The following is a 21472-nucleotide window of genomic DNA, read 5'->3' as shown; positions in this document are numbered from 1 at the left end:
CCTTCGGTGGCCGGGGAGCAGCGCGGGATCGAACTGGCACTGCAGAGGCTGCAGGCAGCTTCGCAACCCAGCGCTCAACCGCTGCGCCACCGGGGAGGCCCTCATTGGCTTTTTTAATTGGAAATCTATTTTATCTGCTATAAGCATAATTATTTCTGAGTTGTTCTGATTGCCATTTTCTGCAGCATTGTCCTTTAGCCTTTAAGTTTGTGCTTGTCTTTGCTGGTGAGATGAGTTACCTATGAACAAAAGAAGGCTGTACTTTGTTTTGAAATCCATTCGCTACTCTGTACCTTTTAATTGGTGAATTCAAGTCATTTATTTTAAAGGTAACTGTTATGCTTATTGCCATTTTTAACTGAATTTATCATTTTCTTTTTCTTTTTTGTTATCTTCCTTTTACATTTTGCTAGATTCATTTTCCATTGTCTTATGTGTTACTTCTATTGATTTTTGTTTGAAGGTTATACAGAGGTTGTGTTTCATGATCTATATTTGTGACCTGTAAGACAGATTGATGTCAAACATATTTTGATGGGCCACATTTTTATTCTTGTCCTCCTCCATTATGTACAATTTAGGCCTCTCTTACCTCTATGTTTGTTTCACTGTTGCCTCATAATAGCCCCTTTTGTGCCTTTTCAAGTGTGGACTGGTATTGATATATTATACTGTTAATTTTTGCTTTTCAGGGAAACTCCATACACTTCCTTTTGTTTTGAGTGATAAAATATTCTAACGTGAAAGTATTTTTCCTTAAGTTCTTTAAAATTTCCTTCCCTTCCCTTCTCGCCTGTAAAGTTTCCTTTGAGAAGTCCATGGACAGTCTAATTGGTTTTTCCTTATAGTTTACTCTTTCTCTCCATGCTTTAAATATTCTTTATTTAGCTTTCAATAGTTTAATTATGATGTGTCTTAGAGTGTGTCAGTCTGGTATAATTTTTTGGGAAGTCTTTGCACCTCTTGGATCAGGATGCCTTGTTTATTTCCCGGATTAAGGTAGCCCTCAGCAATTATTCCTTTAAATAAAGTTCCATGCACCCCTCATTTTTGTCTCCTTCTAGGCCCCCCAATATATAGATATTATTTCTGTTAGATTATCCCAAAAAGCTCTTACACATTTTCATTTTTTAATGAAATAGTGCAAACAATAACCTCTTCTTTCTCTTTATTGTTCTATTTGTGTTCTCTCCACCTATGTGCATCCATCTGTGCTGATTTGCCCCCTTTGAGTTTATCTAGTGTTGAGGCCCTCTATCATATTTTTAAATTCAGCTATAGTATTTTTTAGATCCATTAATTCTATTTTTAGCAGTCTCATATTTTCTCTATTGCATTTCTTTCTTTTTTTCTTTTTTTGATCATCTATCATTTTTCTTATTTGGACAAGCAAGGTTCTAACTGTTCACTTAAACTCATCAGATGATTCCACAGACCAGCTGGGTTGACACTTCTTTCAGGACTTTTTTGCTCCAGTATTTGTCTCTTCACTTTTAGTTTTTATGGATTGGATTGTGGTAGGGAGCTTCCTTTACTTGTCTTGAAAAATTAGCCTTATACCTCATCTACAATTAGCCAGGTATAATCCTAGGTTTTTAATCTGGCATCTTAGGTATTTATTACTTCAAAGACCAATGCCTCTGGACCTGTTCAGATGGCTGGAACACCAGTGCTGTTAAGGAGTGATGGATAGAATTAGGTCCATACGACACTGAAAGCCTCCAGTGACCAAGCACCAAGGGTTAAGTCTTCCTATATGCTGTGAGTACCCAAGTTTTGTAGTGGGAATCCATAGCGATGCCCTCCCGTAGGCCAACTCCTCAATCAAAATGTCTCAAATATTTCATGCCAACCTCAACCTCTAAGCTGTTGTAGTGCTAGGTAGGAAATATAATTAAGACAGGATTATAGGCTAGGGATTATTCTCTTTGCCCTAGCCTAGGGCAGGTGCACCTGTTATTAAGATCTGGGTACTTCAAACTCTGTTTCATGAGAGTATGGCAGTAAGAGAGGTATTTCATGTATTCACGACCACAGAATGCAAACAATAGCCTCTTCTGCAAGAAGACACTGATAATTCCATATAGCTCTCTCTGACAATTCAGACTCCAATTTTTATAATTTTGGGAGCCACAGACTCTAGTCAATAATCATCCCTTTGCACACTTACCCCTACATTCTCCAGTGGTGCCCCTTGGTTTTCCATGCTGACTCTGTGTTCCCTGTTTTCCAGTACCTGTCTTTTAAAGTCCCCGGTGTGGGCATGTGCCCTTGAGTCAACAACAGCAGAAAGACTCTGAGTGTCAGCTGCCCCCTCCCTCTCATGGGTTATGCAGTATCGCTCCAGTTTAATTACAGTTTTCCTAGCCCTTTCTGCCTTGCTGTCACTCTTGATGCATATAGTAGTCATCAGCTGTCATTCAGGAGTCATTGTCTTTGTTTAAGTATAATTTGGTTGCAAATATGTGGGGGAGGGAAACTCAGCATCTTCACTCTGCTGCCATCTTGTGGGACTCCCCCAAGTCATGCCCACTTTTACCTAAATGGGAACTCTACCAGGCTTTGACAGTTTCTAACCTGTCTTTTACATATCTCCTTGGATCATCTCATTGCATGAAATAAAAATAACAGGAAAAAGTTCCAGATTTGGTCAAGATTATAAGACATCTCAGTTACTACAGAAATAAAGAAACCTAGTTAGTTGTAATGGAATGAATCATCTAATGTCTCTTTGTTCTCATTATTTTCTTTTAAAATTCATGCGATAATTATAAAGTGTCTTAAACCTGAACAACCAGTCTGACTGGTTTCTGTTGGTTTGGGACAACTAGTTGAAGTGTTCTTCAGTTTCTCTAAACCACTTCTTCTATGTACAAAATTCAAACTGATTATTCCACTTTGTTCTGATATCAGAGCTAGTAGAAAAGTGCTAAAAGTGTGAATGCTGGTACCAGATCACCTAGATTAGGATCTGGCTCTACTGTTTACTAACTGGACAATCTTAGAAGTCACCTAACCTCTCTATGCTTAGGTGCCCTTATCTGTAAAACTGGGAATAATAATAATAGCACTTGCCTCATTGGGTTTGTGAAGAATCACATGAGTTACCACATGTGAAGTTCTTAGAACAACCTATAGTTAAGCTCACAGTAAATATTGTGACTATAATTCAGGATATTTTCAAATGGGGAATCTAAATAACTATTGAATGAATATTAGCAATCCATGCATCAGCAAAGTCCCAAAACAGGAGATTCTCTGACTAATGTCAGAGACACAAGGAAAGGTGCTTTGTAAAATATCAGGACATGGTAATAAGGTGCTAATATAAAAATGAAACCTCCCTTTCCCCCTCAGCAGGTTGACCATCTCACTTGAACCCTTAATTGGGAATCCATTCTGTACCTAGTTACTAGCTTATAATCTTGGGCAAGTTATTTAACCTCTTTGAGATGCACCCCTGCCCCCATTCTTTTCAAATATAAAATGAGGGTAGTAACTATGGTGAAGAAGTACCCACCACCCTGACATACAAAGAAGGATTCCCTCTTCCAAATTTACCCTCCTCCCAATTTTATAAAAGGGAGATAATTTGAAATTAGAGTTTAAAAAACTAGTTCCCTGAAATAAAATTATTTTATTTACTTTTACTATTTAATCCAGTCACAAGACCATTTTTTTTAAAAAGACTAGCATTCTCCTGAAATGAAATAATAATGAGGTACCATTTTAAACTATTCATTTAAATAAATGTCAATGGTTCACTGCATATACATGAAAACTGTTTTTAGCACACAATATGTTAAATGTTGTTTAAGTGACTTGATAAGCTAGTCTTTTAAAAGAAAATTTATTTTATTTTGTACATATTCATCATTCCTTTTTGTCAATTTTTTAGGGAGATACAAAAATAATTTGCCTTATCTAAGTGAGGCTTCTTGCCTTTTGTAAAACTTGATATGAGAGTACCAGCAAATGTTGTTCCTCCCTATAAACCTAATTCTTACCCTATTCGGAATATCTAAGAATAGAAACAACAGTTATTTAACATATAGACCAGATACTTGATAGACTTCCTCAAAACATCTCCAAGATATAAGTGCTATTTTTTATTCCCATTTTATATATGATGAAATTGAGACATCAGAGAGGTTGAGTAATTTGACTCAGGTCACACTGCTACTAAATATTGCAAGTAGGGTTCAAACATAGGCTTCAGAGTCTGCTGACAATATTGAACTTTTTCTGAATCCTGTGCTCCCAGAAAGCAACTGAGAACCACCCTGCCTACTGGTGGTGTCCTCACCCTTCCTGAAGATGCTCTTGTTCACTTTACAAGATCCTCTTTCTTTCTTTGAAACATTCGTTCCTCCTTAATGAGCATTTTCTCTCTTGAAACAGCTGGAATAAAATCATCTCATTAACTGTCCATTGCATTTGAGTCCAAACCACACATTTACCCACTAAGGACAAAGCCCCCAATATGGGAGAAAAATCCAATTTAGTGTGTCATAACCTGCTGTCAAGTAACACCTTTATAGGTATAGTGGCCACAAGCATTTCATGTACCCTCTCCGAAATTTTTACCATCAAGGAGAGACGGCCCATCCCTGAGAAGATGTGAGAGATGTGGGGTAAGGTTAGTTCATAGAAAACTGAGATTGTTGCTAAAAAAGAGCTAAGATAAATACGAGGTTTTGAAAAGAGAACCCCTTCCCCCAAATCAATCCATCTCTCTCTCTCTCTCATCCCTCCTGCCATTTCTCTTTCAAAATTTCAGTTTACAAAGGTTCTCAGAGAAAACTTTAGCAAAATTCCCAATCATCATTTGCAGTCCTCTGCCCTGTGCAACTGTTCTGTCTGCTAGAGTGCAGGAATAAGTAAAATCCATGTTTTGCTCTCACAGAGTTAACACAGAAATAGAGCTCAAACTTATTTGTATTCTACCCTAACGCTCTCTCCATAGAATTGCTTCTTGAAAGCACACTGAATGAGTACTTAAAACAATGACTAACACCACATGCAGAGGTGGCCATGACAAAATAATGTCATCCCATCTTAACTAGAATCTGTAAATTCTTCTCACCATAGTCAAAGATTTGACAGTCAACATTCAACAAATAGTATAATCCTAATATGTTTCAGGAACACTTTCAGGCACTACAGAAATAACCTCAAGTTTGAATTTTCTGGGACTTAGTGTCTCCATTTTCTAAGTGTCATGAGACAGGCACACACATAATACAATCAAAGTGTGGTATTCTCTTCTGCATAGCACTTGCTTTCTATTTCCTGGAGTGAGATTTCTTTCTTTTTTATTGAGGTAACATTGGTTAACAACACTGTGCACGATTTAGGGAAATAGGTTCACACTCCCTCAGATGTAAGTCTCTCTAAACCACACTCACCACCAAAGCACCTACAGAGGGAAATTTCGAGGACACATGGCAAAGAGCTCCCTCTCATTTTCATAAGTCCACCCCACCTTGTATTGCTAGTACCCAAGATTTTACTCTTTTTTTTTTGTTTTGCTATGATCCAAAGGAAACCTGTCTTTTTCCTTCTAATATTATCATAGATGGTGAACACAGAAAATTATTTTTTACAGGGACCTCCCTGGTGGTACAAGTGGTTAAGACACAGCACTATGAAGCTATCAATAGCAACTGTACATGAGTTCCATCCCCAACCAGGCAGCTACCCACATGGCACAGCAGACCTCTCCTGGCGTGCCTGCTGCTCCCATCAGCAGTGTATTTCAGTGGATCCACCAGTTCTGTTCCCCACTCGGTCTCTGGTGAATCCTCTCAGCCCCCACCCCACCCCTGGTCTGTACCCCAGTTCTTGTATGCATAAATAATTCTTTTCAAAAAATTATTTTTTACAGTGTTTTGGAGCAATCTTAATAAACTTCTTTTTTTTTTTTTTTTTTTTTTGTGGGACCCTCGCTGGTGGCCGGGGATCAAACTGGTGCTGCAGAGGCTGACAGGCAGTCTCACAACCCAGCGCTCAACCGCTGCGCCACCAGGGGAGGCCCTTAATAAACTTCTTAATTTAAGTAAAATTTGCAAAATGAATGTCTGGAAGAAGAGAGCAAATATTGGTAAGATCATTAATTGGGTTACTTAAGTCATCAAAAAATTATCTATTCTATGTAATTGTCATCTCTTTATTTCAAAAAGGACACTTGTCATTTCATTCAACCTTTTTATAGTCATGGTAGTTGGCATCATGGCTTAAAATCTTCAGTTAAAGAGTTATTTTTTATCAGAAACTGCCTCCTTTTTCTTAAGAGATAATTACTGATAACAGGCAGGTGAGGTGGCCAAAAATAGCAAACACGTGTGGCAAGCATCCTTGAGCATCTTGGACTTCTACAGATTCTTCCCATCTCTGTTCTGCTCATACTGATCCATTTGCACCATCCGTTTTCTCCCAGGCCTACCTGCTGCTGCCTTTTCCCTTGGATTTTACTCCTGCCTCTAAACCAGCCTTATTAGATTAACCTTGGGAAGGGCAGATACAGCCTCACAGTATCTCTAGGGGAAGAGCCATATTCATGAAAAGGCTGAGTACAAATGGAGGAAAAAAAGAATTCTCCCTGGTATAGTAACAGAGACAACCCCCTTCCCTATCCCTAGTTTTCTTAGAGCATTTACTTTAGAAAACTTGTAATTATAAATTCTTCCTCTGCTGCTTTGAAATATATGTAAATCTTTTTTAAAGCCAAGGAAGTCTTTTGGCATCTTTACAATCCAGAAATGCATTTCTCAAGGACCTAGGGCCATCTCTTTGATATCTAATCATGGGAAAGATAGCACCTCTATATACCATTTTCTGTGGGGTGGTGCCTGATTCCAAGTTGTAAAACTACTTCCTGTAGACTAAAGATAAAGGAAGTTTTATTTTTCCTTTGGCTAAAGGCAAATGCTAACACAGATGGCTACCCAATTACCAAGGAATTTTAGAATGTGCTATGTGTAACAAATGGTGCTGTCAAGTCCTCTCACTTGAGCAATAGTTATTGATTATCTTGAGAACATGTATAAAATAGGGTTATATAACTGTGACATCTCTGGTGGATTGCCCATGATGCACACAACATACTGGTTTAATGCTTATTCAATAATAAAACTGTATTCTGTCTCTTCTCTGTTATGTAGAGGTTTCCTGATTTGGCAGGAGATTTAATTTTAAATTAATTCCCCCAACACCACCAGAACCTGGGAAGACAGGGCATGACTGACTTACACACCCTTAGGGGAAGGGCCAGTTGTCCAAAGATCAAGCATGAATGTTCCAGATACACTGAACATCAGTTGTCCAGAGAGAACCTGGGAGTGGGGAGTAATCACTGTTTAAGAACACTGGCCTGTGGAGCCAGGACTGAAAGTGGGGGGTGCAAATACCAGTTCTGAGGTCCATTGAAGTAAGGTTATAGGAGGCATGATCATTACCCAGCCTGAAACGATTACGGGCTAGACTGCTCTGCTTCTTACATTTTAATATGCCTATGGATCATAGTTGATTGTGGTTCAGACGCAAATTTTTAGTTAGGTTGGTCCGGAGTAGGTCTGAGATTCTCTATTTGTACCAAGATCTTGCAGATAATTCTGATGCTATCTGTCCTGAAATGACACTTTAAGTATCAAGAGATTAGAAGGAAAGAATGAGGAACATGGTAAGGAGAAAAAGGAAGCAAAAGATATACCCAAGTTAGGAGTGGGAAAAATCAGTTGAAAGGTCAAAGGAGAAAACTACATGTTCTCAAAGCAATAAGAAATTATTGCCTAGCCTCCAAGGGGACTCTGGAGCTACTGACATATTCTACTTTGAAGCAGGACTGATAGTACTAATTCTGGGCTATATAGAATTCTGCTGTATTCTGGCCTAATCCAGTCTATTTCTAATTAATTCTCCTTAAATTCGACTTCTGGCAAAGTTGGGCTGTATTATCAAGCTGTTCCCAGGATGCAAATCACCTAAAACTTAGTGGAAATGTGCCAAGAAGGAAAATTCTACTTATAGAAGTCTTTCTCAAGCAAAGCACTGTATGTGTTTAGGGGAACATTTGGACAAATCACTTGTAGGTTTGGGATGAGATCCCCAAAGGCCAGGCTGGAGTTAAAACAAAGTGTTTCCAAGGAGGTTAATGTGAAAGACAATCAGAAAATTTGTGCTGAAAATAACCATTAGAGATTTCGAGTCCACCATAGAATATCATAGAGACATAAAATGTTGACTTCGAAAGCAGTTTTGCACAGCAACATTCTAACGTTCCAGTCCCATTTTGCTGCAGTCTGAAGAAACCAAATCCATACATCCACAAAGAAAAAAGACATTCCTTACAATAGATGTTTATCTTTTAGTCTTGCATTTCTCACATGTAGATTGCATCTGCCATAGAGATAGCAATCCCAAGTATGCATTTCTTATTCTGCAGGGATGTTAGAAACTGTTGTATGCCTGTGGGAATAAATGTTTTGTCACCTTAATATGTTACTTGTATGCAAATTTTTTCCTTTCAGAATATACACCTGTCATGACAGTATATTAGCTGGAATCTACCTTGGAGAGGGAGGTGGGAAAAGCAGTTGCTTGGGACTTTCTTTGTGTAAGTCTGTCTTTTCTCTGAGCTAGCCCTCACCATTGACTCTGAAAGTAAAGTGCTCCTTCCTGCATATGGAGGTGATGATTACTTTTCTTTAAGTCTGACGCTGTCCTCTCAGGTGAGTCTTTTGGGTTCTTCAGGGTAAGTATATTCATGACCAGAAAGGTTTCCCCGCTTTGCCCAGTCTTTTGAAAAATTATTATTATTTTTTAAGAGTTATTTATCCATGCATACAAGAACGGAGGTAAGGCCAGGTGGGGGGGGGGGGGGGGGGGGGGGGGGGGAGTGAAAGGATTCACCAGAGACAGAGTAGGGAACAGAACAGGCAGATTGACTGAAATACACTGCTGAGGAGAGCAGCAGTCAAGCCACGAGAGGTCTGCTGCGCCATGTGGGTTGCTCCCTGGCTGGGGATCGAACTCAAGCTGCAGCAGCTGCAGTTAGCTTCATAGGTTGCGTCTTAACCCCTTGTGCACCAGGGAGGCCCTGAAAAATTATTATTATCTATAACATCTTCAGAACAGACCCTGATACAGGCTTTGTAATATTTAACTTTTGATAAGACAGAGTGCATAGAGAATTTGAGAGGCTTGCAACATTATCGAAAAAAGAATGGGTTTATGCTGTAGACCTAGAGAATCTGCCCATTACACAGGACTTGAGAGATCCTTCCAGGACAGAACTGGGCTGGGGAGGCAGGGGAAAAAACTGGGGATTATCAGAGGCACAATCCCAGAGGCCACCAGGTCGATGCTGTTCGGAAGAACTGGAGACTCAATTTAGAAAGTAATATTTTGCCCCATCTAATATTAAGATTTTATTTCAGGTAAAGGATGCAGCCTGCCCAGCCTCCCTAATTTATATTCAGAATTCTGGTATTGTGTTTTGTTGGGACCCTCATTTTTAAAAATTATTTTACTGAGATATGACTTAGATATAAGAAGCTGTACATATTTATTTTATACAACTTGATGAGTTCATATACCTAGGAAACCATCTGTGCCATAACAATAACCACCTACATCTTCTCCAAAGGTTTCCTCCCTTTCCTCTATTATTGTATTGTGTAATAAGAATGCTTAATATAAGAGCTATTCTTAGCAAGACTTTAGTTCTACAACACAATATTGTTAACTATAGATTCTACATCATACAGTATATCTCTAGGACTTACTCAGCTTGTATAAATGTGAACTTTGAACAATTTGATTATTACCTCCCTGTTTCTTTCTCCCTGCAGCTCTTGGAAAATACTATGCTATTCTCTGCTTTTATGAGCTTTACAATCTTAGATTCCTCATATAAATGGAACATTTAGTATTTGTCCTGTGACAGCATATTTCACCTAGCCTATTGCCTTCAGATCCATCCATGCTGTCTCAAATGTCAGGATTTCCTTCTTTTTGTGACTGAATAAAATTTAACCTATTGCATGTATATGCCACATTTTCTTTATCCATTCAAACATTGAAGGATAATTTGTTTCCATAACTTGGCAATTGTGAATGATATTGCAATAGATGTGATATCACTAAATAATGGGCTTAGAAATTCATTACTATGACACCACATTTTGAGAAAAGAAAGTTTTTCTTGTATTTCTTTTATTGTAAACTGATTGGCAAGGAGGCAGGGGAAAAACTCAAATCTGCCTCTCTGATTAAGAAAGAGAATGAGTTACATTGGTTTTGGGGACCAGAGTTAAGAACAAAGAAGTTAAATTTTATTGGCTAAGGAACGTGCTATGGGCAAAGAAATGTGGATTTGGCTAGAATTCATTGACTAATAGTAGGACAGTTATTACATGGAAAAGTATGAATGAGCTTTTTTCCCCCTAGATAAATGGAGTTTTGAATTTCTATTTGTGGTTTCCCCTCACATCTGGGTAGCCCCTCTACTCTGCATTTATGTCTCCCAACTCCATCTGGCTGTATTTACCAGCTCTCAGCTCAAAGCTAGTTTCTTCCACACACACTCAGGTTGTATCATTTGCTGATAAACCTCCAGACTCTGCTGTGTCCGTGAAGGCAAGTATCAGAGAAAAGTTTAGAGAACTATTTTCATTGTGTTCTATGATTTGAGAGCAATTTAACCTCAGTTACAACAGGAGTGCCTTTATCTCTACAAGATTCTGATTTCAGTTCCTTTGCATAAATATGCAGAAGTAACAATTCTGGATCATATGGCAATACTATTTATAACTTTTTGAGGAACCTCCAAATTATTCTCCATAGTGCTTGCACTTATTTATATTGTCACCAACAGTGCACAAGCATTCCCTTTTCTCTACATTTTCATCAAAGCTTGTTATATTTTGTCACCTTTAATAATGGCCAAGGATCCCTATTCTTATTATGTAGTTTTTTCTTTTAGATTTCACATGTAGATATGCTAGCTAGATCCTTGTGGGATGTACCATCATCTACTGAGTTTAGAACTAGTTTTACAAAATCACCAGTGTAGATTAAGGAATAGGTTTTCTTGGAGAAAAGTTAACTCCTAACACCAGGGTCAAGGCTGCTAGACAGTACGTGGGTTCTATTCTAAAGGAGGAAGCTTGCCAACATTACCTCCCCTAGCCCACTGCCCCACAGCAATGTATCTCCCTTCCTGTAGCAAAAGTGGGAAAAAGTATCCTTTGTAAGGGTATAAACAGATTGCTCAATGCAAGGTTGTCTAAATTTAGGTGCTAACTCTTTATAGGAGTTAAGATTAGAAATGCCAACTGTTCTGTCCCTGGGAACTTTGGTGCCTGTGGGATATACAGGTCCCCTTGGGGAAATAAGAAAGTGTCCAATTTATGAGAAGGTGAGTGTGGGTGTTGTCCCTGTTGAAAGAATGAGGAAGCCCCTGAGGTTCAACTGACCCCACATGAACACTCAGAGACATTCTTAAACAATCCAGTTTCCTGTATCACCAAGAATATACCCATCGCTAGCTATGCCTTTCATTTTTCTCTCTAGAGTAAAGGCATTAGAACCTTTCCGAATACTCTTACCATCACTGACTTTCCAAAAGATCATATCCTAAGAGCAATTATCATTCAAATTGTGTATAGGAAAGAAAAAAATCCCGGGACCTATTTAATATCTATGTCTCCTCTTTATACTCTCCCATCTTCTTATAAAATGGAATCATACTATATGTGAAGATTTGTGTCTGTCTTGTTTCACTTAGCATAATATTTATAAAATTCATCCATCTTGTTTGGCATTCACTGTTTCATTGCTTTCAAAGGCACAGTAATATTCCATTGTTTGTATATACCACCTTTTGTTTATCCATTCAATTGCTTATAGACATTTGGGTTATTATAAATAGTATCATGAATAGTGCTGTATTATCAACAGTATTCCTACGAACATTTATGCACATATATTTGTTTGAATACCTGATTTCAATCTTCTTGGGTATATATACCTAGGAGTGGAATTTCTAGAACATACAGTAAGTCTCTCTTAACTTTTTGAAGAACCATAATTGGTAACTTTGTCTCCTCTCGTTTACCAGAATGCAGGAAAACAGAGCTGGTCAAAATAGTTTGTGGTGCAGTTGAAACAATTGCCAGTCATGAATATTCTGAAACATTCTTTACTGGGGCTAAAAAGAAGCATTGTTTGTTGTTTACCAGAGAATTGAAAATGTTTCTGAATCAACAATTGACAAAATTAACTGAATACCAATCTTCTTTGAAGTTGGATCCTACTGGAGGCTTCTGGGTAATAATTTCAAAGAGGTTCAGGTCATTGTGGTGGTGAGGAGTTCTGTGAGCACTAGATAAGAGGTAAGGTCTTATTTTTACTCTTTTCATCATCTCTAATACCTTAACCCATCCCCCTCACGTCACTCCCATGCCCAGGGACACTTCTCACCACTTGGGGTTGACAAGGACAGTCCTGAGCTCAGATGGCCCCTGCCTCACTCCTTAGTGCTCCTTTCTTTCCTCCCCCACATAGGGGTTCTGAGTAAATTTGACTTTCTCATTTTACACAACTTCTACCCATGGAATAATCATTAAAGAACAGCTCTAAACTCTTATGTTGTTTGTTTAGCCCTGATTTCATCATGTGCAGGAATCAGACAGCTCTGCTCTTTCATAATGTGCTGACTGCCACATGGAGTTGAATGGCTACCTAACACACAATCAAGCTTCATTTGCTTCTACAAAGTGCTATCAAACACCTTAAGTGAGAACAGAGTAGAATGCTTTTCACATCAGACATACATTGGAAATCACAATTTTAGCACCCTTGAGTCTGAGGAAAATGTGCTTTTCATTCCTGGCTCACTATACTAGTTCAACAAGTCCAGGCAGGCAGAAGTATGCTCCCTCTCAAACAACTAATGCCAACCCATTACCCCTCCTGGTTGCCTATGTCACTGAGGAGGTTTGCATGGCCTCAGCTTTTTTTTTTTTTAAAGATTTATTTAGTTATGCATAGAAGAACAGGGGTAGAGGCCAGAGGTGTGGGGGTGAGAGGATTCACCAGAGACAGAGTAGGAAACAGAACAGGAGGATCCCCTGAAATACACTGCTGAGGGGAACAGTGGGCAATACAGGAGAGGTCTGCTGCACCATGTGGGTAGCTTCCTGGTCGGGGATCAAACTCGTGCTGCAGTGGCTGCAGATAGCTTCATAGTCTGAGATTTATCCCCTTGTGCCACCAGGAAGGCCCCTGCCTAAGCTTTTTCATCAATTTTCACTTCTGTTCTTTGGCTCCCAATGTATGCAAGGCCAAAGACCCAAGTGATAAGTCAATAAGTGACTGAGAGCCCAGCTTAAAGTTCAGGCTTTTAGTATTGTTTTCGATTCTTGTTACAATAATTAATAAAAAACCAAACATAGTGTTCTGTATCATGGTGTAACAAAGCACTGCAAAATTTAGGGCTATCTGACTTTGGACTACTTTGTTAACTTCTCTGTGCCTTAGTTTCCTCATCATTAAAATAGAGAATATCTATTGATACTTCACAGAGCGCTGTATCAAAGGAAGAAATACAAAGCCAGTGTCCAGCAACAGTGGTTGGCACCTGTATGAGCAGCAGGTAACCATTTTTTTGCCTATACCTAGTTGCTTCTCTGCTCCCCACGGCCCACCCTACTATGCTTTACCAGTTAGAAGGACTATGCTTGTGACTTCTGGAAAGCAGAGGTTGTTCCTTCCCCAGTTGTTGCATCTCAAAAACTCCATCATTAGAAGAGCAAAAAAAAGGAAATATGAGTTTAAAGAGAGGAATTCTTATTTTCCCACAACCCCAAGCAGAAAAAAACCAAAATCAAACCCGAGCGAACTGGAAAAGATTCCCTAGTTTGGGGTACAAAGATGATAAAGGGGAAATCATAGGGCTTCCCAGATGGAGGAGACACAGACAAAGCCATGAACAACTTCATGGGTTCCCTCTGGGGGCAAGTGTGAGTACAATGGCATATAGACAGTAAAGAAGCTCTAATCCAGGGAGCTGAGACTTGTCTTATAAAGTTATATAAATGTAAGTAGTTTGGGGTGATTGGTAAGATCGGAAGGGAGGAGACAGAAATATTTTCTTATGGCTCCTTCTTAAGGATGCATTACAAACATTTCAAAGCAACAAGTATCAGGGTCCTAGGTCTCAGCTCTATGAAGCTATGAGTAGCCAGTCCAGAATGACTTTGATCCCGGCCAGGGAGCTACCCACACGGCACAGCAGACCTATCCTGACTCTCCCACTGCTCCCCATAGCAGTGTATTTCAGTCAAGCCACCTGTTCTCCCTGCTCTGTCTCTGATGACCCCACATATCTTTAATAAATCTTTTTTTAAATCTTTAAAAAAAAAACAAATATCAAATAACTAGGGTGTGATGATACATTTTCTAGTAAGAAAGTTGAGAGCCTTAGATACCTCTTGGGGCCAGACCTACTACAAAGTGAGGGAGGCCTGGGATCACTTCTGTTCTTTTATAGGCTCCTGGAATGTTACAATAATTAATAAAAAAAAACATGGTGTTGTCTATTATGGTGTAACAAAACACTCCAAAATTCAGCGGCTGAATACATAGCCACTCATTTGTACCCAATTCTGCAACTTGCAAGGAGTTTGTCATCTCTGTTCCATGTGGCATATGATGTATCATCAGGAATAGGATGGGTTGTGATAGCTCTGATCGCCCCTCCTCCTCCAGGGTCTCTCCCCATGTGACCTCTCATCACCCACTGGTCTAATCTGAGCTTCTAACATGGCAGCTGGATCCCAAGAAGGAAAAGGAAAAAGCTCCCTGGCCTCTTGAGGCCTTGAGCTGGAAATGACACACTCTCAGTTTCATCCCATTCTATGGTGAAGTGGGCAGGACACAAGGCCAGCTCAGATTTCAATGAGGTGAAATAAACCACCTTTGACTGAAGAAACCAAGGAGCCTACAGCAAAAGTGTTGATGGAGTGTTGTTATAATTGGAGATTGCCTACCATACATGGTTATAAAATTCTGGGGTATTTTAAATGTTTGCATTTAATACATTAATACTGTTTAGCCTAACAGTACACATGACTACATGATCAACCTCCTGTGATTATAATATCAATATTCTCAATTGAAGGTGGTGCTCAAAGAGCTCTGACTAGAGTCTGGTCAGGAAGTTGTTTCTCTTTCTTGAATCCAGAATGATTGTGTAATTTGCAGCAGGCACCAACAGTCATTCCGTGATAAGGGCACTTATTCTTCTCAGATGAAGTATTCTGACTTTAGGGATAGAGAGGTCACCAGGAAAATTCCTGATTGTCTTCCTGCTAGGGTGTAATTCAGACTCCCCACTTAATTATAACAGCAGCATTCACTTCCCATACTGTCTGACCCTCCAGAGTGTGAAAGGGTTTGTTAGTTTGTGTCCTTGCCATGCAGCACTCATTCCCTATATGCAGAGGCCCAGTCTCACGGGCAGGGTAAGATGATCCTATGGCAAAAAAAATAAGACTTAATAATGCCAGGGGCCTCCCTGGGGCACAGGGTTAAAGACAGCGCTATCAAGCTACTGCCAGCCACTACAGCACCAGTTCAATCTCCGGACAGCCAGGGAGCTAACCCACATGGCATAGCATACCTCTCCTGTCTCCACCACTCAGTGTATTTCAGTAGATCCACCTGTTCTGCTACCCACTCTGTCTCTGGTGAAGCCTCTCACCTCCTCCCCACCACACACCTCTAGCCTACACCCCAGTTGTTGTATGCAGAAATAAATAAATCTTTTTTTAAAAAGACTTAATAATGCCAATTAGCAGAGGAAGTAACGCATCCTATAGATCAGAAGTGAAGAGGTCCCATGGCGCTTTGCAAAATTTTTCGAGGAATTTGGAGACTTTGGGCAAAATCCTAATCAGTAGCTACCATGGGATGGAGAAGAACAGAAAGATGAATTTGAACAGAGAAACATTCAAGCCAGGTGCTAAAAAGTTGTGTCTGCTCTTTTTGATAAGACAAAAATGACTGTGTGATCACACACTGCTGTTTTGGGAACATGAAGGTTTTTTTTTTTTAACTTTATATTTTCTGCAACTAGGTCTTTTTTGTTTATGCTTAGTGTTTAGTACATTTTTTTAAAATGGTGATCTGTTCAGCTGTGCTAAGAGGAACAAAGAAAGAGGTTTTTGTCCAGTTTGAATCAGAGTCTTAAAAGGGAAACTGCTTACCAACCACCTGATATAGTAGATACAAGAATGAATCTCAAAGGACAGGTAAACGGAGGGTAACTGGGCTGGAAACCCTTTCCAGATTCTCTCCTCACACTGAGATATATTTATCAAGTCTGGGTTCACCTTTCCCTCCCCATAGTTTGTTACTCCCCTAGTGGCCCAGACAAGAGGCAACACAGGACCTCGATGAATAAGGAAGAGGAAAGGTTGCTGCGCTGGTGGCCCAGGCCACAGTTGGTGGTTAACTGTGGAGTTTGTTCCTAAGAATGGACTTCTTAGCAAACTGAAAATCTGATCTTAGAGATGCGAGGTAGGGTTCAACCTATGCATGAACCACTGGATTGCACATGCACACAGGTTACCAAATCTTTTTACTAGTTAATGAAAGGTACACACTGACTGCAGAGGATCCCAACTATACCTAAGAAGGGGACTTAGTGAGGGTTAGTGGGCTAGTGTGACTCTTTAAGCAAACTGGGGTACAGGAGAATCCTAGGTTCTTCTGGCTACTGCCAAGTTAAGGTAGATACTGGCATGTAAGGCAGAGATGGAGGCAGACCCCCCGTGACTGTGGCCTTGTGATACACCTGTGCATGTAGAGTGTGGAAGAAGCACTCCTGCATAACTGCCCCACGACAATGGTCGACATCACAAGGCAAGCCTGAGGATGCCTAGGTAGCCATTAACTGATTGTGTGATCATCGTCTGAGGGGGTCCGGGAATAGCTCAGAGATTACATCAAGTACATACTGCTACTTACACAGGAAGCCCTCTCTGTATATGTGGTCAACATGCCCCCTCTGGGTCCCAAAAATAATTACTCTTTGTCGCCTCTGGACCCTGTTCCTCCTGCTCTTGTCACATAATCAATCATGCTCATTTGTTATTGCTAATAAATAGCAAGAGGGCTGCTCACTGAACAGCAGAGTATTGCCTTGAAAACCTACTTCACACCTCATCTCTCTCAGCATGTTCCTGATACAACACATGACTGCAGCAGGAATGGGGGGATAGGGAAAAACATCCAATAGTGGGCAAGATGGCTGAGGACCACCCAGTTACCATCGTCACAGAGTTTGGAAGAGCTGACCCTACCCATTCCAGATCCCACCAATATTCAATTCAAGCAAAGGCCTGGTTCTCTGGGACTGTTGCTCAAAGACCTTTGGTAGCTGCTCCTGGATAGAGCTGGGAGTGGCCAGCCACTGTCACTGCCAAAATCTTGGGCTCGGTTCTGTCCTCCAAATCTGCCCCAGTTATCTAAAATTGAGTGGCACAGTATGCTAAAACTTAGTGGCTTAGAACAACAATCTTTTATTTTACATTTCAAGCAGGGCACGGCAGAGACCACTTGGACCGTATGCTTGGCGCCCTGATTCAAATGGCTGCAGACAGCAAGCCATGTTTTACCCTGCAGGCTCAGGGTATCACCTGCCTTCTCACCCATGTTTTCTCCTGCATGGAGGTAAATGGACTTGGTGGTGGCTCATGGTTCCTAGAGCAGTAATTTTCAGAGTCAAAGGCAGAAGTTGCAAGGCGTTTAGAAGCTGGTGTCAAAAGTTCCAGGATACATTGTATTCTATTCAAATCACTAAATTCTTTTAACTCTAAATTCAAAGGAAGAAGGTAGAGATCCCACCTCTCAATAGGAGTAACAAAGAGTTTGCCACCATTTTTTTTTAAAGATTTATTTATTTATTTATACAAGCACTGGGTACAGTCAGAAGCACGGGAGGGTGAGAGAATTCACCAGAGCCAGAGCGGGAACAGAACAGGCAGAAGGACCCAAGTACACTGCTGAGGGGAGCAGCGGGTGCGGCAGGACAGGTCTATTGCGCCATGTGGGACCCTCGCAGTGGCCTGGCCGGGGTTTGAACCAGCACTGCAGAGGCTGCGGGCAGCTTCGCAGCCCAGCGCTTAAGCACTGCACCACTGGGGGAGGCCCGCCACCATTTTAATCCAATACACAATCTCACCAAGCCCTGAGCAGTTTCTCAGCTGAATTCCCTACCCAGATACTCACTGGTATCAACTGGGAGGCAGGAATTCCCAGGGTAGGGGAAAATGAGGAGTCCACCAGGCCTGCATTCTGGTGTCTAGGCAGGATTCACCAGTTAGCAACTCGCTGAGCTTGGTAGATTACTGAACTCTCAGAATTGTGGTTTCCTTGTGTGTAAATGGGAAAACTACTACTACAGCAGCCAAGAAAAGCCACTTCTCAAATCTTCCAGGGCAGAACATAATAGATCACTGGCCCTGCCCCAGCTCTTGATTCTGAAATCTAGCCCCTCTATTCCCCTCTAGCTTGGTGCAGAGGTTGTTTTGCTAGCACTGCTCCCAGCCTGTGACTGAGCACAAGAACCTATTCCCGGGATATGCTGGGTTCCTGGGAAGGATGAATTTAGCTCAAGGATACTCCCCAATCCCACCCCATACACTTTTTTAGAGCTGTTCTGTCATATAAGTTCCTTCCATCCAACCTCCGTTCCTTTCCTGTCTACTTCACAAAGATAGCTACTGCATCCCAGCTATCTGTCCATGTTCCCTCAGAATTTTCGAGTATAAGCTCTCCTGTCTAGCGCTACTTGAGGTCTGAGACAGCATGTTAGGTATCAGTCTGCTGTGGGTATTAAATAAGCAGGGGTGTTGTAACAGCAGGAATGGACACAGTGCAGGTTTTCTATGACCTGATCAAACCCTGTGAATGAGAAGTCCTAGAGCCCTCCACAGCTTTTCAGGCTTTTATTGAGGTGCCAGGGGGCTGGGAGGCCTGCCCTTATAAGCCCAGTCTCTCAGCCTGGGTGAATCCCATCTACATATCCACCCTACTCCAGGTGCCCGCCATCAGGCATGTATTCAGGACCGCAGGGATCCATCATTAATCTTAATGGCAGGAGGGCCGAAAAGCCTGGTACCATTTACTTACCCTACCGCTGTATAAGCACCTAGTGAAAGCCTGACAGAGTTGATCGTTCACTCAACTAATATTAAGATCCTACAGATCTTTGTGCAGGTTTTTGTCTGGATTCCCAGGGCATGTCAGTGGGCAAAGCAGATGCAACATCAGGATCGCTGGCTTGAAGCTTCATGCTGACGCCCACGGCTGATGGGTGTAGGGTAAGGTAAAAGTATCAGACTTTTCTGACCTCCCGCCATTAGGATAGATGAAGGAACCTGCGGTCCTGAATGCATGCCTGATGGTGGGTACACCTGGGCTAAGACTGGGCTTTTAAGGGCAGCATCACGGGGACGCGAGCAGAAGCAGAGAAGCAGAAGCAGAACCACGAGAGAGCAGAGCAGCAAAGATCACCAGAGAGCCCACACCAGAGGCCTCCCAGCCCCCCCAGCCTGCTGTGTGCCTGGTAAATCTCAATAAAAGCCACTGAGGGCTCCAGGACTCTTTCCTCCTTTACCCCAGTCTGCTGGATCAGAAAACCTGCCCTGCGTCATTCCTGCCCTTACATGCGTCAAGTCTTAACTCTTAGGGAACACAGAGAGTCCTTCAAAGCCTGGCCCCAAGACAGCGCCACCCCTCCCCCCCGCCACTCTGCATTCTCTAACCGACAGTCACAAAGAATTTCCCTCTTTCCTTCCACAATCTTGCTTTTCCACCCCCAACATCACACTCCCCTTTCCTCTTAAAAGGTCTCCTTCCACCCTTGCACATACCCCTCAAGTGACAGACTTACGAAAGCCCCAAGACCCTGTTTCATTCGTAGGGTCCTAGCTCACCGGGGCGGAAGGCGCTCGTGGGCACAGATCTCGGCACACGCGTCGTGCAAGAACTTGTCCCACTGCGCTACGATTGCCGTGAGCGCGCGCCCAGGGCGCGGCGGCCGCAGCGCGCGCCTGCGGAGTGGCCAGCGGGCGGCCTCGGCGCACGGCCGCGTTCCCGGGCGGCCGCGGGGTCTGCAGCGAGCGGCGGGAGCGCGGCGTGGCCCGCGGAGGTCGAGCCTCGGCGGGGTCCGCCGGGCGAGCCGCGGCTCGCGGGGGCTCGCGGGGGCCGGGCCGCCGCGGGCACAGGACCGCTCCGCCCCCGCCCCGCCCGCTCCGCGGCGCAGCTGTTGGCAGCCGCCTCCTGGGCTGCGGCGAGCCGGGCCCGCGAGCGTCTCGGCCTGCGCGCTGCCTCTCTCCGACCTGCGCTGCGCCGGGCGGGCGCCGCCGCTGCTTTCGGCTTGAAACCAAAACCGAAGCCCGGCCTTGCACCTCCCCGGGCCGCGCGGCGCACTCCCGAGCCGGGAGCCGCGCACCCCGTCGGGCCGCGCCGCGGGCCCCAGCAAGCGGGCGCCGCGCGGGAGGATCCCGGGGCTTCCGGCGGCCACGGCGGGTTCCGCGGAGGCGGCCCCCCTCAGTTCCTGGGGTGCTGCCGCCGGCATCGCCGGCCGGTGAGCGGCGTGCAGAATGGGCAGGTGCTGCTACTACGTGGTGGGGACGCTCTCCCTGCTCCTGCTGGTGACCAGCGTCACCCTGCTGGTGGCCCGGGTCTTCCAGAAGGCCGTGGACCAGAAGATAGAGAAGGTGAGGCGGGGCCGGCGCGCGCTCGCGGGGTGTGTGTGTGTGTGTGTGTGCACGCGCGCGCGTAGAGCAAGGAGTGGAGAGCATTTCCAGCCCACCCCCCCTCTGTTGATCTTTGTGCGGGAAAGATCTGCTCCCGGGCGCAGCCTCCCCACTAACTCCCTTTTTTCCTTGTCTTCTTGGGGTTGGTAAGGGTTAAAGACGGATGGAAAGGAATGGAAACGACTATGTCCTCTTTATTAATAAGACTACCTACCAGTGTAGACTTTTAAAAAAGGCATTCACTTGTATTCTACCTTTTGCACCCTTCTACCCCCACGTCCTCCCTACACCGAATCTTTGTTGGCCCCAAACTCATTTCCTTTCCACGTTGTGGGGAAAAAAAAAAACAAAAAACGAACCGAAAAATACTACAGACAAGGAAGGTTTGTTGGCTGCTGGTTGTGCCTTTGAAGTGGTGTGAGGCTGGGGAGAAGCTGGTGTATGGTTTATCATGTTGTTGCCCTTCTGGGCTGGGCAAGGCAGTTGTTGGTTGCCTGGCCGAGTCTGGGGCCAGGTGCCAATTCAGGCCATCTGTGCTTACCAGACTCCTTAGCACCTTGGTATCTTGTACCAAAAGTGTGTGTGTTGCTCTGTTTGACTGTAGATGCTTGGTCTTCTCAGTCAAAAGGTACAGGCAAAGA

At 42.8% G+C, this 21472-nt stretch overlaps 2 protein-coding genes across 3 annotated transcripts in view; one reads left to right on the top strand and one right to left on the bottom strand.

Moving 5' to 3' along the window:
• The window catches only part of FAM47E (family with sequence similarity 47 member E), a 51860-nt gene extending 31210 nt beyond the window's left edge, over positions 1–20650 (bottom strand). The window contains exon 1 of the mRNA XM_037529316.1: positions 20007–20650. Coding sequence (XP_037385213.1) covers positions 20007–20650 — 644 coding nt within the window. The remainder of the gene's footprint in view (positions 1–20006) is intronic.
• The window catches only part of SCARB2 (scavenger receptor class B member 2), a 49443-nt gene continuing 48558 nt past the window's right edge, over positions 20588–21472 (top strand). For both annotated transcript variants that reach the window (XM_037530807.2, XM_037530806.2), the window contains exon 1: positions 20588–20792. In XM_037530807.2, the coding sequence (XP_037386704.1) occupies positions 20676–20792 (117 nt within the window). In that variant the 5' untranslated portion in view covers positions 20588–20675. The remainder of the gene's footprint in view (positions 20793–21472) is intronic.

The sequence above is a fragment of the Talpa occidentalis genome, unplaced genomic scaffold (assembly GCF_014898055.3).
Source record: "Talpa occidentalis isolate TD23 unplaced genomic scaffold, MPIMG_talOcc4v2.1 talOcc4.6, whole genome shotgun sequence".
Taxonomy (NCBI): domain Eukaryota; kingdom Metazoa; phylum Chordata; class Mammalia; order Eulipotyphla; family Talpidae; genus Talpa; species Talpa occidentalis.
This window is presented reverse-complemented; position numbering and strand designations above follow the sequence as displayed.